General features: G+C 44.1%; 1 protein-coding gene across 1 annotated transcript in view; it reads right to left on the bottom strand.

Annotated features, from left to right (window-relative positions):
• LOC129706504 (catenin delta-2-like) overlaps window positions 1–18,253 on the bottom strand; it is a 1,547,539-nt gene that overhangs the window by 38,394 nt on the left and 1,490,892 nt on the right. The window contains exons 21-22 of the mRNA XM_055650854.1: window positions 16,484–16,568; window positions 4,893–4,961 (exon numbers count right to left, since the gene is read on the bottom strand). Coding sequence (XP_055506829.1) covers window positions 4,893–4,961; window positions 16,484–16,568 — 154 coding nt within the window. The remainder of the gene's footprint in view (window positions 1–4,892; window positions 4,962–16,483; window positions 16,569–18,253) is intronic.

The raw sequence follows: 18,253 nt of genomic DNA, 5'->3' as shown, positions 1-18,253 counted from the left end.
CCAATGAACTGGCCTCAACTACCCTCTGTGGCAGAGAGTTCCAGAGATTCACCACTCTCTGCGTGAAAAAAGTTCTTCTCATCTCGGTTTTAAAGGATTTCCCCTTTATCCTTAAGCTGTGACCCCTTGTCCTGGACTTCCCTAACATCGGGAACAATCTGCCTGCATCTAGCCTGTCCGACCCCTTAAGAATTTTGTAAGCATGACATGTCTGGAAGCACATTCTCATTCTCCGATTTATTTAATTGCAACTTTAAACCCACTCAAATGGCCGTCAATTCCACCATCAGCTACCATGGGGCAATTTACAGCATCCGTATAACACACTAAACCAGCATGTGTTTGGGATATGGGGGGGAAGGGGAGCATCCAGCGGAAACCCATGTGGTCACAGATAGACACAAAATGCTGGAGTAACTCAGTGGTTCAGGCAGCATCTCTGGAGAAAAGTCTCTGGAGCAGTCTGAAGAAGAGTCCCAACCCGAAACGTCACCTATCTATTTTCTCCAGGGATGCTGCCTGGGTTACTCCAGCTCTTTCTGTCGATCTTTGGTCTGCTGCTCCTTCAGATTCAGATTCAATCTTTACTGCCATTGTGCAGTGTACAGTACAGAGACAACGAAATGCAGTTAGCATCTCACCCAGAAGAGCGGACATAGAATAATGAGTAATAAATATATCTACGTACATACAGTAGTAGTAGTGCAATTTTTTCTGGGGGAAGGAGTGTCCGGGGGGGGGGGGGGGGGGGGGGGGGGGGGGGGGGGGGGGGGGGGGGGGGGGGGGGGGGGGGGGGGGGGGGGGGGGGGGGGTGACTAGCAATCACCTAGGTGCAGAGTTAAGTAGTGTAACTACTTAAGGGGTTGGACAGGCTAGATGCAGGAAGATTGTTCCCGATGTTGGGGAAGTCCAGGACAAGGGGTCACAGCTTAAGGATAAGGGGGAAATCCTTTAAAACCGAGATGAGGAGAACTTTTTTCACACAGAGAGTGGTGAATCTGTGGAACTCTCTGCCACAGAGGGTAGTTGAGGCCAGTTCATTGGCTATATTTAAGAGGGAGTTAGATGTGGCCCTTGTGGCCAAGGGGATCAGGGGGTATGGAGAGAAGGCAGGTACGGGATACTGAGTTGGATGATCAGCCATGATCATATTGAATGGCGGTGCAGGCTCGAAGGGCCGAATGGCCTACTCCTGCACCTAATTTCTATGTTTCTATGTTTCTATGTAACGGCCGCATAACAGAGGTATAATCGATGAACAGCATTCTCACGTAGGTGTCTCTGTTGTCGAGGTGGGAGAGGGCAGAGTGAAGTGCCGTTGAGACGGCATCCTCCGTACTCCTGTTCTTGCGGTAGGCGAACTGATAGGGGTCCAGTGTGGGGGGTAGGCAGCCTTTGAGGTGTGCCAGGACCAGCCTCCCGAAGCACTTGGTGATGATGGTTATTACATGTGGTCACAGGTTGGGTTTGATCGTGCAAATTCAAAAGAGAAGTACCCTTTCCTCCCAAGTGTTGCAATTTACAGCACAACTGTTGGTGGTTTGAGGAAAATATGATGGTAAACCCTTACCAGTCAATGCTGGCAGAAACTCAAGATTGCCAATGAATTGAAAGTTGATATCCTGGACAGTCAGAGGACAAGTCAGACAAAAGTGACCAGAGAGATGCTTCACAAGATCATATTGCAATATCTTATTTTAGCAGGATCTTTGGTGGATTGAGAAAAAATGTGTTTTAAGGCCTCAGATCTGAGACAAGATTAGACAGCAGCGATCACTGGTCTCCCATGTGCTTCTGAAACATGGACTATCTTCAACTTAGGACACTGGTAATATACCACCACGCATACTCCACAAAATCCTCCAAATTCACTGGAAAGACATGCAGCCCATTGCCAGTGTCTTCTTCAAACCTATATCTCCAGCATTAAGGGTCTAGTTGCACATGGTTGGCTCCATTGGACAAGCCATGTCATTCTTATGCTTCACCCAAATGACCACAAAACAGACTCTCTCTTCCAAGCCCTGCACATGCAGACTTTGAAAAAGATACAAAGATATGGTCAAAGCTTTGAGAAATAATGCAGCATCACCAGTGATGGCTGGAAATCTCTGGCCCACAGGGTTAAACAGAGGAGGAACACTCAGGATGGCCCCAAGAACCTCCATGAATCGGGACCACACAGTCTAGAGTAGGCAGTGGGGGGAAACACACCTCCCTATCTGATGCCTCCCATGCAGAAGTGGATGCAGTTTCCACATTGGCCTCATCAGCCACTCCAGAACTGAAGAGAACCAGAATGGAATATGTTATTCACGGTCTCAAGGGACTGCCTAAAAGAAAGAAGAGTAAGTGTGTGCTCTGTACTGCCTAATATCTTGCACATCAAGCCAAGTTCGAGAATGTCTCAAAGCAGGAAAGATATAGGGAGTACGGAGGGGAAAGTGACATCTCCGGGTTTGCGGATGACACAAAGCTGGGTGGCGGTGTGAGCTGCGAGGAGGATGTTTAGAGGCTGCAGGGTGATTGGGCAGATGTATGGCAGATGCAGTATAATGTGGATAAATGTGAGGCTAAACAGGAAGGCAGATTATTATCTGAATGGTGTCATATTAGGAAAAAGGGGAACCTGGGTGTGCTTGTACATCAGTCACTGAAAGTAAGCATGCAGGTACAGCAGGCAGTGAAGAAAGCTAATGGCATGTTGGCCTTCATTGCGAGCAGATTTGAGTTTAGGAGCAAGGAGGTCCTACTGCAGTTGTACAGGGCCCTGGTGAGACTGCACCTGGAGTATTGTGTACAATTTTGGTCTCCTAATTTGAGGAAGGACATTATTGCTATTGAGGGAGTGCAGCGTAGGTTCACCAGGTTATTTCCCGGGATGGCAGGGCTGACATATGATGAAAGAATGGGTCGACTGAGCTTGTATTCATTGGAATTTAGAAGGGTGAAAGCGGATCTTATAGAAACATATAAAATTCTTTGGACAGGCTGGATGCAGGAAAATTGTTCCCGATGTTTGGGGTGCCCAGACCAGGGGTCACAGTTTAAGAATAAGGGGTAAGACGGAGATGAGGAAAAACTTTTTCACCCAGAAAGTTGTGAATCTGTTGAATGTTCTGCCACGGAAGGCAGTGGAGGCCAATTCACTGAATGTTTTCAAGATGGCATTAGATTTACTCTTTGGTATAAGGAATTAAGGGATATGGAGAGAATGAAGGAAAGGGGTACTAATTTTAGATGATCAGCCATGATCATGTTGAATGGCGGTGCTGGCTGGAAGGGCCGAATGGCCTACTCCTGCATCTATTTGTCTATGTTTCTATGTAAACAATCCAGATATTAGGAGCCAGACAACATGAAAAATGATGCATGAGAAGCCAATAGATTTTTTTAGCGATACAGTGTGGAAACGGGCCCTTTGTCCCACCGACCAGCGATCCCCGCACATTAACACTATCCAACTTATTTCTCTTGATTTCCTAATTCCATTTCCTTAGCCTCAGTAATCCCTGATGCGATATCAGGCTCTCATGTTCTCCACTTCTCTAAAAATGCCCTGAGACTTTTAGATGGGGATTTTCCTCAGGTGATGTTTTTATTAATAGTTTCTGACCTTTCCCATTGCTCCTGCAGAAGACAGGCTTAATGTATGAATCTGCAGTCAGATTATTCAGTCAAACCTGCCTTCACACCTCTCACTGCCAGCTAGCATTCATCATACAAAACAAATTACAAACTGCTCAGTTTTTCTTTCAAAATAAAAATGAGGATTCAATTCACATCGGAATGAAATCCTTGTGCTGCTGGTCTGCACAAAGCTCTGAATCACAGTTGCTCCCGCTGGGACTCTGCAACAAGAGAGTACCAATCTGCTTCACTCAACCTATTCAATGCCTGGAGTGAAACAAGAGCAGAATAAGCCAAACATAAAAGCTTGCTATTTGGAGGCCGAGGAGTTAAGGAATCACTTTCTGCTGAATGATAATAATACCTAACAATTAGTGAGTTGGGAAAAGAATAAGATTAAAATGAAAAGAAATTGAAATAGCGACCCAAGTCATTTAAACCCACTCACTTCAAAGGAGAGACAATTTGGTAATTTAAAAATTATGGTGGCGCAGTGGTAGAGTTGCTGCCATACAGCGCTGGAGACCCGGGTTCGATCCTGACTACGGGTGCTGTCTGTACGGAGTTTGCACGTTCTTCCCGTGACCACGTGGGATTTCTCCAAGATCTTCGGTTTCCTCCCACACTCCAAAGACGTACAGGTTTGTAGGTTAATTGACTTGGTGTAAATGTAAATTGTCCCTATCGTGTGTACTATGGTGCTAGTGTGTGGGAATCGCTGGCCGGTACGGACTCGGTGGGCCGAAGGGCCTTTTTCCGCGCTGAGTATCTAAACTAAACTGAAAAAGTAGGGCTCCATGTGATTTAATTATTAACCTACATTGGCCAAGTTTTCAGACCTGAGAAACTCATCATGTGATGAGAAGGTTTCACCACCGGGTGGCGCCCGTAATGGCCGCCTCGTGAGCAGTCTGTCTTGTCCCTTCTGTTTTTATTATTTTAAGTCTGTCTTGAGTGTTTGTTTTAATGTCTCTTGTGGCAATAACATTGAATCTTGAAGGGTTGAACATGTCAGGCCCACCTGTTAGATATGTTGCAGTGTCTATTCTAGACAGAACAAGGCCGCCAATAACCTTACCATCCTACCATGGTCTCCCCATCTTGACCACCACATGTGCCTCCTTCCCAACACCACCTCCACGACTGCTCCCGACTGGCACACCCCGCCACCATCTCAACTACTTGCACACCATCGCGCTCACAAAGCCTCTCACCACCTGCAGTACAGAAAGCACCCGTCGTCTCTCCCCTACCACACCTACCTGTTCATCTTGGTTGGGGCCTTGTGCTGCTGGCTTCCCTCCTGATGGACCTCCATCTTGCCAATTAGACTGCCATGTGGAAAGCCATCAGAAAGAAAAATAAATAGGTCCTGCAGTTAACAAAAAAGCAGGAAGAACAGGAAACCCATTCTGTTGGGTTTTCCAACCTCAAATCAGCGCCCTCCCCCCACGTGGTTTATCTATCTGGGCTAAAATTGAGGCCTGGGCACTTGCTGTTTCATTTCCCTGACCTGTTATCTGTTATCTGTTATCGGGCTGTCTAAACTCAGCATTCACATGGCTGAGTCTGATATTGTAGGTTCAAGCCCTGTAGCAAATATCTCAGACTGTAATTGCAATGTCCAGAGATTTCTGCACTGCAAGCTGTCCATCTCTTGACCAGATATTAGACCGAGGCCTCGCCCATTTGCACATTTGCAGTGCAAAACATCAATGGAGAACCTTATGCAATGAAGATAACTGGTGTGAATCAGGTAAAGAGGGAAGGGCCCATTCCTGGTTTGTTGTACCTCTACTTTACAGGTACATGGGCCATTGTGGGTATTCTGATAATATCCAGGGTACTGTATATCATGATGGGCACCACACGCTTACAGAGGGAAGATTTGATGTTAAAGCACACACCGCATACACGGGACGAACCAGCAAATGAATGCACAGAGACATGGCGAGTTTGCACCCAAGCATGAAGAGAAAAGGAACTTAAAAATGCAAAGTGCAGTAAGAAGGTGGTGCATCGCAAAAGAAACAGTATGGCAAAATGAAGAAGAAATGAAGATGGGTTGTACTAGTGGGAGGATGAGTACTGAAAAATGCACACATTGTATTATTGTCCGCAATGACAGCACTGAAGATCAGTCTTCATGTGGTTCCATCTGTTACAAATGTTCCATGTATATTTATTCACAAGGTGGCAGTCAATAATTAGTTTCTATTACCAAGAAGGAAGTTTCAAGTTCTTTCCTTCTGGGTATGCTTGTAAGATGGCAACGCAACGCAACGATCTAGATAATCCAGCAGATGAGTGTCTCCGACAAAGAAAATTGTCTTTGAGTCAGAATTAGAAGTAATATAATGCATAGGAGGGCCTCTGATTCAACATATTGTATCTGTGCTTGTTGTGAAAGTGCTACCCAGTTTATTCCCTCTTTATAACCATATAACAATTACAGCACGGAAACAGGCCATCTCGGCCCTTCTAGTCTGTGCCGAACACTTATTCTCCCCTAGTCCCATCTACCTGCACTCAGACCATAACCCTCCACTCCTTTCCCGTCCATATACCTATCCAATTTATTTTTTAATGATAAAATTGAACCTGCTTCCACCACTTCCACTGGAAGCTCATTCCACACAGCTACCACTCTCTGAGTAAAGAAGTTCCCCCTCATGTTACCCCTAAACTTCTGTCTCTTAATTCTCAGGTCATGTCCTCTTGTTTGAATCTTCCCTACTCTCAATGGGAAAAGCTTGTCCACGTCAACTCTGTCTATCCCTGTCATCATTTTAAAGACCTCTATCAAGTCCCCCCTTAACCTTCTGCACTCCAAAGAATAAAGACCTAACTTGTTCAACCTTTCTCTGTAACTTAGTTGTTGAAACCCAGGCAACATTCTAGTAAATCTCCTCTGTACTCTCTCTATTTTGTTGACATCCTTCCTATAATTAGGCGACCAAGATTGTACACCATACTCCAGAACTGGCCTCACCAATGCCTTGTACAATTTTAACATTACATCCCAACTTCTATACTCAATGCTCTGATTTATAAAGGCCAGCACACCAAAAGCTTTCTTTACCACCCCATCTATATGAGATTCCACCTTCAGGGAACTGGCCACAGTTATTCCTAGATCCCTCTGTTCAACTGAATTCCTCAACTCACTACCATTTACCATGTACGTCCTATTTTGATTTGTCCTGCCAAGATGTAGCACCTCACACTTATCAGCATTAAACTCCATCTGCCATCTTTCAGCCCATTCTTCCAAATGGCATAAATCTCTCTGTAGACTTTGGAAATCTACTTCATTATCCACAACCCCACCTATCTTAGTATCATCTGCATACTTACTAATCCAATTTACCACACCATCATCCAGATCATTGATGTACATGACAAACAACAGTGGACCCAACACAGATCCCTGTGGCACCCCACTCGTCACTGGCCTCCAACCTGACAAACAACCATCCACCATTACTCTCTGGCATCTCCCATTCAGCCACTGTTGAATCCATCTTGCTACTCCACCATTAATACCCAACCATTGAACCTTCAGGTGTGCTGGCCTTTATAAATCAGAGCATTGAGTATAGAATTGAACGTTATCACACTAAATCCTTAACCTGAAAGGTAATGACTATTTACGTTTACATCCAAGTGTTGTTTAAATGTGATGGGAGTTTTTTTCTACCACCTTTCAGATAGCAAGTTCTAGAATCCCACTACATAACTCTAATCCATGTATCAACTCTCTGCCCCCTCTACTAAGGAAAATAGGCTCTTTCCATATATTGAAACCTTCACAATTGAAGACACTGTAGCGGTGCCTGCTAGCGCACGCAGAGATCGAACCCGGCGTTCGGAAGCCGCGGTCACCTGACTTGGGAGGGGTTGCTTTTTCCGCGCGGTTTTTCACTTGCGCGCGTTAATTCAGTGCTGACCACCGTTGTGGGCAGACGTGTCTGAAGAACCTGTATACTGGATATCGAACTTTTGAATCAAGATCTGTTGAAAACTCCAGTAGTCGTTTCTCAGACCACTAAAATGCCTTATTTAATACATCTCTCAGCCTCCTCAATTCCATATAAAATACTCTCAGGTTATCCAATCTTTCCTGAAATGTTTCTGTTCTGGCATTATCACATATCTTTCCTGTGATGTGACCCAAACTGTACACAGTATCTTCTATAGATATGCTCCGTTAATATATGCTACAAATTCCTCGTATTTTTTGTATGTGAACACTTAGCCAATAAACTCATTCATTCATACATGCATTCATTCATTCATTCATACATTCATTCATTCATTCATTCATTCAATCATTAAAATGAATTATGATCAATACCATAAAAATTCTCTCCCAATGGTTCCCAATCTTTTGGTACAAAAAATCCTAAGCCTTGAGTATGGGTGGGATCCAGCAGTCTATCCAACAAGCTATAGGAGAGCACTTTTTTTTACAGATAGGAAAAGTGAGGTGAAACATCAGCGAAACATCAGCAGGTCAGAAATAAGACGCAATACTACTGGACATGGAGATTTAATTGGACATGGCACATCACGCTGTGATCAGAAAATCCAGGAAAGATGTGTTGATGATCTCAATTTGTGAACCGTTCATTAAAAGCAAGTATAACTGAAGTTTCTATCGAGTGAACAAGAGGCCAAGATAGAGTGGATGTGGAGAGGATGTTGCCAGAAGTGGGAGAGTTAGGAACCCGAGGGCACAGCCTCGGAATTAAAGAACGCACCTTTAGAACGGAGACGAGGAGGAATTTCTTTAGCCAGCGGGTGGCGAATCTGTGGAATTCATTGCCACAGACGGCAATAGAGGCCATGTCATCGGGTACTTTTAAAGTGGAGGTCGAGAGATTCTTGATTAGAAAGGGTGGCGAAGGTTACGGGAATATGGCAGAAGAATGGGGTTGAGAGGGAAGAATAGATCGGCCATGATCGATTGGTGGAGGGCCTAATTCTGCTCCTCGGCTCAATGGTCCTTATTCAACCGCAGGATACACGGGCTCTCAGAGCTTCATGGTGGGGTCCGGGGCTGAGGAGTGGACATTTGTACAGAGGGAGAGGCTCATAACCTGGAGTATTGCATACAGTTTTGGTCTCCTAATCTGAGGAAAGACATTCTTGCCCTAGAGGGAGTACAGAGAAGGTTCACCAGACTGATTCCTGGGATGTCAGGACTTTCATATGAAGAAAGACTGGATAGACTTGGTTTGTACTCGCTAGAATTTAGAAGATTGAGGGGGGATCTTATAGAAACTTACAAAATTCTTAAGGGGTTGGACAGGCTAGATGCAGGAAGATTGTTCCCGATGTTGTGGAAGTCCAGGACAAGGGGTCACAGTTTAAGGATAAGGGGGAAATCTTTTAGGACCGAGATGAGGAAAACATTTTTCACACAGAGAGTGGTGAATCTCTGGAATTCTCTGCCACAGAAGGTAGTTGAGGCCAGTTCATTGGCTATATTTAAGAGGGAGTTAGATGTAGCCCTTGTGGCTAAAGGGATCAGGGGGTATGGAGAGAAGGCAGGTACGGGATACCGAGTTGGATGATCAGCCATGATCATATTGAATGGCGGTGCAGGCTCGAAGGGCCGAATGGCCTACTCCTGATTCAGATTCAGATTCAGATTCAATTTTAATTGTCATTGTCATTGTCAGTGTACAGTACAGAGACAACAAAAACTATTGTCTATGTTTCTATAATGATGGAGGGCCATCAAAGACCCAGGACCATCGCAGACACAGCCATTGGTTCCATTTCCGGAGATGTCAGAAAGTGGTAATCTGATTACAATCAGGATGTTGTGGTCTAGAGTGATAGACCTTTGCTACCTCCTGAAGGAGTCCTGGATGTGATGCATATCTGGCAATACTATAAGATCATGTGGGATGATAAGGCATATGAGCAGAATTATCCCATTCAGCCCACTGAGTCTTCTCCATCATTCAATCATGACTGATCTATTTTTTTTCCCTCTCAACCTCATTCCCCTGTCTTCTCTCCATAACCATTGATGCCCTTACTAATCAAGAATCTATCAATCTCCAGTCAATATCATCTGAACTCTCTCCAGCCATTCGCACATCCTTCCCATAATGTGATCAGAACAGCACACAGTACTGTTCCATAATGAGGTTGAATTAAAATGAATATGATCGCAACTACAAAAATACCCTCTCACAGGTTGTTGGATTTGGTTTGGAGTCTCAAGGAATCCAAACCTTTGGCGCAAAATCGTAACCCTCGAGTATGGCCATGAGCAGTGAACACCAAAGTAACCAGAACCCTTGAACTGCTACTCCTTGGGATGCCCCCAGGATATTGCTGGAGACCACAAACTCAACTGCGCAATCAGACACATACATATTTCAGGTAGTTGACATACGCTGCATTGTCAGGGGCTGGCAGGTACTTGGACCAATGCCTGTCATGGGCTGGTCATTACGAGAGGATGCTTAGATTCCCAGCATTGAGCAGCTTCCTAAGGGTATTGGATGTAAATGGCAGCACTCACTAGAGGCTGTAAAAACATCCTCAGTTCATTAGCCAGAGAGGTTCCATTCCATTAAACTCCCAATGGTCTGCATCCACATTAAATCTCCCCCCACTGTGGGATGCAAGATGTAGCAATGATTCACTTGGCCTATAGTCTCCCACCCTCCTTGATACAAACAGATGTATGTGTTGCCCTACTGGGCACCAAATGAGAACCATTAAAAATACGGCTGGTGATCCCAGTAAAGATCCCAAGCAACGAGGCCACAATTAAAGACACAAGCCCACCAGAAACATGTGTGGGAAGGAACTGCAGATGCTGGTTTACACCGAGGATAGACACCAACTGCTGGAGTAACTCAGCGGGACAGGCAGCATCATCTCTGGAGAGAAGGAATGGGTGACATTTCTGTTAGGAAGGAACAGCAGATGCTGGTTTAAACTGAAGATAAACACAAAATGCTGGAGTAAATCAGTGGAACAGGCAGCATCTCTGGAGAGAAGGAATGGGTGACGTTTCGGGTCGAGAACCTCCTTCAGGCATTTCTGTTCGAGACCCTTCTTCAGACCTTCTGCAGTCTGAAGGGTTTCAACCCCAAACCATTCCTTCTCTCCGGAGATGCTGCCTGTCCTGCTGAGTTACTCCAGCATTTTGTGTCTGTCCACCAAAAACATATTGGTATTAATATTGATAAATTAATCAGGTAAGGTGTTACTTCCTGAAAAATCTGGGGGCCTAACCACCATGACTGGAGACTTTAATACCCACAAGCCAGAGTCTCAAGAATGGTGGTGAGTACTGCACGTTCCACATGGCAGAGCAGAGAAATGATCCTTCATTGGCAGAGGTGGAAAAGCACATGATGATAGTACAGGCAGTACCCGAGGAGTTTCTGCTGCTCCTCATTAGTAAGGTTGAACTAGCATGCAAAAAGCTCATGTCAGAAGGAACTGCAGATGCTGGTTTATACCAAAGATAGATACAAAGTGGTGGAGGAAGTCAGTGGGTCAAGCAGCATCTCTGGAGAATAGGAATGGGTGATGTTTCAGGTTGGAATCCTTCTGTCTGAATAAGGATCCCGACCCAAATCTTCACCCGTTCCTCTTCTCCAGAGATGTTGCCTGACCCGCTGAGTTGCTCCACCACTTTATTTCCATCTTCTATTTAAAAGCTCGATTATTTGCCATACGAGACCCCCACTGAACATAGAGCATCTACGTTAATCGATGGCGAGCATGTGCAATGGCACACACGCAGTGTAAGGAAGGGGTCATCAGCATCATTGTACATCTTGCTGTACAAGGCGAAGGCCTTGTTGAGATTAAAAAACTGGAAGTAGAGCTCTTGAGGAAAGGCACTGTCATAATGGAAACACAAACAAATGCTGGAGATATTCAGCTGGTCAGGCAGCAACCACGAAGGGAGATGCCAGGTCACTGCCTCAGCTCAATATGCTTTCCTCCAAACAGATATTTTAACGATTGCGTTTCATATGATCAGATCTCAGATCCAGACATCAGCAATTGTGCCTGGATGAAATAGAATTTCATCAATAGTAAAATGGGAGACCCCACCCTCCCCCGGGACTAATGGCCAGCATTCTAGTCACGCTATTTGTATGGGGGGGGGGATGCACCCTTCAGCAAACACGCACTGACTGCCCTAACGCTCTTGGGAACTCTATGTAGGTATGTTGCAAAGCCTACCTGAAGCATCGCTGAAAATCTGTCCCAGCCCGTGTGCGCGATTTTGGCGCCGTTTAGAGGGGGGCGGGTTTAAAACGCGATTTTTCACTAGGCTGTTCAAATCGAGGTTTTTCAGCCTAGTTAATTATTAACGAAAAATCGCTGGAAGATTCCTTAGCTGGAGCTATTTTTAGTTTTAAGGGCTTTATTTACTTGTTATAGTAGTTTAAAAATTAACCTCTAAACCGTCGGCAACCGGCCGGATCTCATAGAGCGGACAACAGAAGGTAGGCTGCTAATTTTTACATTAAAAAGGGCTTCTTAAGATCCCTTTATACAAAGTTTAATATTGCGAGTAGCTAATTTTGGGCCCATTATATCCCGCAGTATTTTTCTGGGCATTTGAGGCACAAATCTACCGCAATGTGAACGTTCTAAACCAGTACGTTCATAGGATCCCAGTAGAAAGCTGATTTAAAATGGACTTTAATTTACAGCAATTGAACACTAAATTCCTTCCATTTGTGTAAATGAGACTTAAAAATCATATTTTATTATGAATTATTGTGAATATTATTTGGACACAGGCTATTTAAAAATGTTAATCATTTATTAAGAAATGGATAGATGTTTAGATCTAGTAATTTAAGTTTGAAATTATCTACACTTGGGTAACTAACTAATTATATGCTTTGATTCCAGGTCATCCAAGTAAGATTATTTTATATTTGTTTCAGAATGCTTCAATTCATGATAACTGAAAATTTCATTCAGTTCTCTTAATTTTTATGAAGGTTATGGGCTTTTGACTGTCGTCGATCACAGCTTTTTTGTTATGTCCATAGAAAATCAATAGGGAACAAGATGCTAATTTCCGAGTATGAAAATGTCCATATATTTTTAAATACTTGAGATATGAAAGTGAATTAGGTGTCAAATTAAACTTATTTTTATGCTTTATCTGATGGGATAAATTGCAGGCTTGGTTTTTAAAATCTCAAAATGTTGTAACATTGCTACTCTATGCTCTCTTCTCGTGCAGGGGTGGAGTGGAGATGTGGCTAAAGAGGGCGAGAGAGCGTGGGTTGAATGGATCGGTGGTTTACTGATGATGAGAGGAATGAAAATACAAAGAGATGCAATTTTGAATGTTATTAGTGGCTGGGATTGAGGTAGAATGTAGAGGCAGATGGAGGGTTGACTTGCAATCAAACTAGTGAGATGATTGATCAGTTGCGGTAGATTGAAAGGGTGGACGTGGGTTGGTGAGAGGATGTAGCGGATATGCCACCAGGCTCATGTTGCCTGATGTGATGAGGTCATTGAACAGTACATAGAAACATAGAAAATAGATGCAGGAGTAGGCCATTCGGCCCTTCGAGCCTGCACCGCCATTCAATATGATCATGGCTGATCATCCAACTCAGTGTCCTGTACCTCCCTTCTCTCCATACCCCCTGATCCCTTTAGTCACAAGGGCCACATCTAACTCCCTCTTAAATATAGCCAATGAACTGGCTTCAACTACATTCTGTGGCAGAAAATTCCCCAGATTCACCACTCTCTGTGTAAAAAATGATTTTCTCATCTCGGTCCTAAAAGACTTCCCTCTTATCCTTAAACTGTGACCCCTTGTTCTGGACTTCCCCAACATCGGGAATAATCTACCTGCATCTAGCCTGTCCAACCCCTTAAGAATTTTGTAAGTTTCTATAAGATCCCCCCTGAATCTTCTAAATTCTAGCGTGTACGTAGCAATGAATCCTGAAACGGCGACCACGCTCCTGCTTGGTCCTGAAAGCAGGACTACGCCACCCTCATCGAACCCTCTAAGAATAGCTGCAGGCAGAATGATAGCCCAGTGGACACTTACAGCAGCCTACTTAACAAAAAGTGAAGCAACAGTGAATCTTGGGCGAGGTCTTCTCATGCTCTTTGCTTTCATCACCTGCAGGTAACTGCAGCATCTCCCAAATGATCTGCTTGAAATTGAAAATGTGAAGGTCCTGGACTGGTTTGACTTCCCAAACAAAAAAACCTTGCAGTTATCTACATTAAACTCCATTAACTATTCTTCAGCCCACTTGCCCAATTTTTGATAACCACCTTCGTCACTATCTACAATACCACTCACTTTAGCATCATCTGCAAACATATGAATCATGCCTTTGGCATCCTCATCCAACTAGTTGATGTACACCACAAAGAGCAATGGGCCCAGCACCGATCCCTGAGGCACACTGTTAATCCCAGGCCTCCGGTCCGAAAAACAACCTCCCGCCAACCCACCCCCATGTTTCCTTTCACAAACCCAATCAGTATTGCGTGAAGATAGACACAAAAAGCTGGAGTAACTCAGTGGGTCAGACAGCATCTCTGGAGAAAAAGAATAGGTGGCGTTTTGGGTCGAGACCCCCTTCAGACTAAGACATAGTGTGATCCTGTTTCTAAAACCTCAGATTATTTCTGCTACTTTTTAAAATATCCAACAATCTTTTGGTTCTAATAGGTAGATAGATAGATAGATAGATAGATAGATAGATAGATAGATAGATAGATAGATAGATAGATAGATAGATAGATAGATAGATAGATAGATAGATAGATAGATAGATAGATAGATAGATAGATAGATATAGATAGATAGATATAGATAGATAGATAGATAGATAGATAGATAGATAGATAGATAGATAGCCTTTTATTGTCATTCAGACCGAAGTCTGAACGAAATTGCATTTGTGATTACATTTTCAGAGAGTTGGACATCCTCTGCTCCTCCACTTCTTTAGAGTTTGGTATAAATTTCCACTCCTTCCAAGATTTTAACATCTCATGTTTTTCTAAATGGAGTGCCCCATATCACAACAAGGACTACACATTATAATGTATTTGGAAACTATGTAAAGTTAAAGCCCCAAAACTCCCCATCGCATTTACTCCACGCATTTATGCACGTCACAGACACTCCCAGTCACCTGGAAATATTTAAACTCTCTAGAGAGGTGAAAAGCCAGATAAACATTCAGGAAATGTAATCTGAGTTTAGTCTGAAGAAGGGTTTCGGCCTGATACGTTGCCTATTTCCTTCGCTCCATAGATGCTGCTGCACCCGCTGAGTTTCTCCAGCACTTTTGTCTACCCAGGAAATGTAATGGTTGCCGGGTGAGGGAAGTTGAAGGAGAAGCCATTAGACATAGAAACATAGAAAATAGGTGCAGGAAGAGGCCATTCAGCCCTTCGAGCCAGCACCACCATTCATTGTGATCATGGCTGATTGTCCCCAATCAATAACCCGTGCCTGCCTTCTCCCTATATCCCTTGACTCCACTAGCCCCTAGAGCTCTATCTAACTCTCTTAAATCCATCCAGTGACTTGGCCTCCACTGCCCTCTGTGGCAGGGAATTCCATAAATTCACAACTCTCTGGGTGAAAAAGTTTTTTCTCACCTCAGTCTTAAATGACCTCCCTTTATTCTAATACTGTGGCCCCTGGTTTTGGACTCGCCCAACGTTGAGAACATTTTTCCTGCATCTAGCTTGTCCAGTCCTTTTATAATTTTATATGTTTCTATAAGATCCCCCCTCATCCTTCTAAACTCCAGTGAATACAAGCCTAGTCTTTTCAATCATTCCTCATATGACAGTCCCGCCATCCCAGGGATCAATCTCATGAACCTACGCTGCACTGTCTCAATCACAAGGATGTCCTTCCTCAAATTAGGAGACCAAAACTGTACGCAATACTCCAGATGTGGTCTCACCAGAGCCCTATACAACTGCAGAAGAGCCTCTTTACTCCTATACTGAAATCCTCTTGTTATGAAGGCCACCATTCCATACTTTGAGAGGCTCTGACGTTTTAATTGGAGCAGCATGAAAGCAAGCTATTTTTTTTAATGTAATCTAAACCTATGGGTCTGTTCTGCAAGTAGCCTATGTTCTCCCGAATTCACAAAACTCTTTCACTGTCAACCAAACATCCTAGTTTAGTACTGACTGTAAATTGCTCGATTGTGTGTTGTCTTTCTGCTGACTGGATAGCATGCAACAAAAGCTTTTCACTGTACCTCAGTACATAGAAACATAGAAGATAGGTGCAGGAGTAGGCCATTCGGCCCCACGAGCCTGCACAACCATTCAATATGATCATGGCTGATCATCCAACTCAGTATCCTGTACCTGCCTTCCCTCCATACCCCCTGATCCCTTTAGCCACAAGGGCCACATCTAACTCCCTCTTAAATATAGCCAATGAACTGGCCTCAACTACATTCTGTGGCAGAGAATTCCACAGATTCACCACTCTCTGTGTGAAATATGTTTTTCTCATCTCGGTCCTAAAAGATTAAACTGTGATTAAGATTTCATACTTATCCTTAAGCTGTGACCCCTAGTTCTGGACTTCCCCAACATTGGGAAAAATCTTCCTGCATCTAGCGTGTCCACCCCCTAAGATTTTGTAAGTTTCTACAAGATCCCCCCTCAATCTTCTAAATTCTAGCGAGTACAAGCCGTGACAATAAACTAAACGGAACTGACACAAATGTGCGCTTGCTTCGTTCAAGTTGGGATGCGTGCGTAAAACATAGATGGTCACTACATGATTGGAGCAGGCATGAAGGAATGGAAACTTCCTTACCTTCTTGTAAAGACTCCTTAGATCTCGATATTGCCACATGCTGTTCAGGACCTGAGATGCTGCCTTCACCACCTTGGGCGAGTGTCTGTGTGTAAAACAACATACCCCAGTTTAGATACTACATACAAATTGGCTCTGCATTAATATAACCGAAAACGTAGAGGGGAGAAAATTGAGAAGGGTCGTTTAGAGAGAAATGAAAATAGAGTGAAGCTGACAGTGCAATTGGTGTGAATTTGTCATCTTTACATTTGTTGTCTCACAAGTGTTTTGCTTCAAATTAAGGGTGAAACAAACAAGACTGAACAAATGGTTTCTAAAGGTTAATGTAGTGTGTGATTGATTTTGCTCAATAGTCAGAACCAGAACATATACATGTGTGCTCGCCGTGACAAGAAGCATAAATGTTGAATCATTCGTCTTTCTTTTGAAATACAAGGCTGACTTTGTATTTGAGTGGGATGGATACCACACAGAACTGGCTGACAAAAATGCTGGAGAAACTCAGCATCTATAGATGCTGCCTCACCCGCTGAGTTCCTCCAGCATGTTTGTCTACCTTCGATTTTTCCAGCACTGCAGTTCTTTCTTAAACACAGATCTGGCTGGTCTTTCTTGAGAATGTGAAGTTATCATAGTTATTGTCATCATTGGACACAGTGTTTGAATGGTGCACTGACTGGCTGACATTTTTAAATTTCGTTGTACATGGTTCATGTTACAAAGACAATAAAGAAACTATTCTATTCTATTCTATTCTAGGGTCGGAGGAAAAGTTCAGAACCCTACCCTGGGTTTTGGACTAGAGAGGGATGGAGGAGCTTAAATGTAAACCTGGACACAAGAATGTGTTTCATTTTCAACCCTGCCCAAGGCAATTATCTGCCACATATCAGGGCGGCACAGTGGCGTGGGGTAGAGCTGCTGCCTTACAGTGCCAAAGACCCGGGTTCGATCCTGACTACGGGCGCCTGCCTGTCTGTAAGGAGTTTGTACATTCTCCCCGTGACCTGTGTGGGTTTTCTCCGAGATCTTCGGTTTCCTCCCACACTTCAAAGATGTACAGGCTTGTAGGTTAATTGGCTTGGTATGAATGTAAAAACTGTCCCTAGTGAGTGTGTGTAGGGTAGTGGTTGTTTGAGAGGATCGCTGGTCGGCGCGGACTCGGTGGAGCAAAGGGCCTGTTTCCGTGCTGTATCTTTAAACTAAACTAAACTAAATATCAAGTCGAGTTACCGATGGCACTGACTTCTTCGTCAGAAGGATTACACAAAATGCTGGAGTAATAATGCCCCTGTCCCACTTAGGAAACCTGAATGGAAACCTCTGGAGACTTTGCGCCCCACCCAAGGTTTCCGTGCGGTTCCCGGAGGTTGCAGGTGGTTGCCAGAGGTTGCAGGTAGTGGAAGCAGGTAGGGAGACTGACAAAAACCTCCGGGAACTGCACAGAAACCTTGGGTGGGGCACAAAGTCCCCAGAGGTTTCCGTTCAGGTTTCCTAAGTGCAGGCAGGTGGGACCAAGGGAAAAAAAGTTGTTCGGCACGGACTTGTAGGACCGAGATGGCCTGTTTCCGTGCTGTAATTGTTATATGGTTATATGGGTCAGGGGCATTACTCTGCGGGACAGGCAGCATCTCTGGAGAGAAGGGATGGATGACGTTTGTGGTCGAGACCTTTCTTCAGACATTTCTGTTCATGACACTTCTTCAGATCTTCTGCAGTCTGAAGGGTCTCGGCCCCAAACATCACCCATTCCTTCTCTCTAGAGAT

This window comes from Leucoraja erinacea, chromosome 2, assembly GCF_028641065.1.
Source record: "Leucoraja erinacea ecotype New England chromosome 2, Leri_hhj_1, whole genome shotgun sequence".
Classification (NCBI taxonomy): domain Eukaryota; kingdom Metazoa; phylum Chordata; class Chondrichthyes; order Rajiformes; family Rajidae; genus Leucoraja; species Leucoraja erinaceus.
The sequence above is the reverse complement of the archived record's forward strand: the minus strand, read 5'-3'. Positions and strand labels throughout refer to the sequence as shown.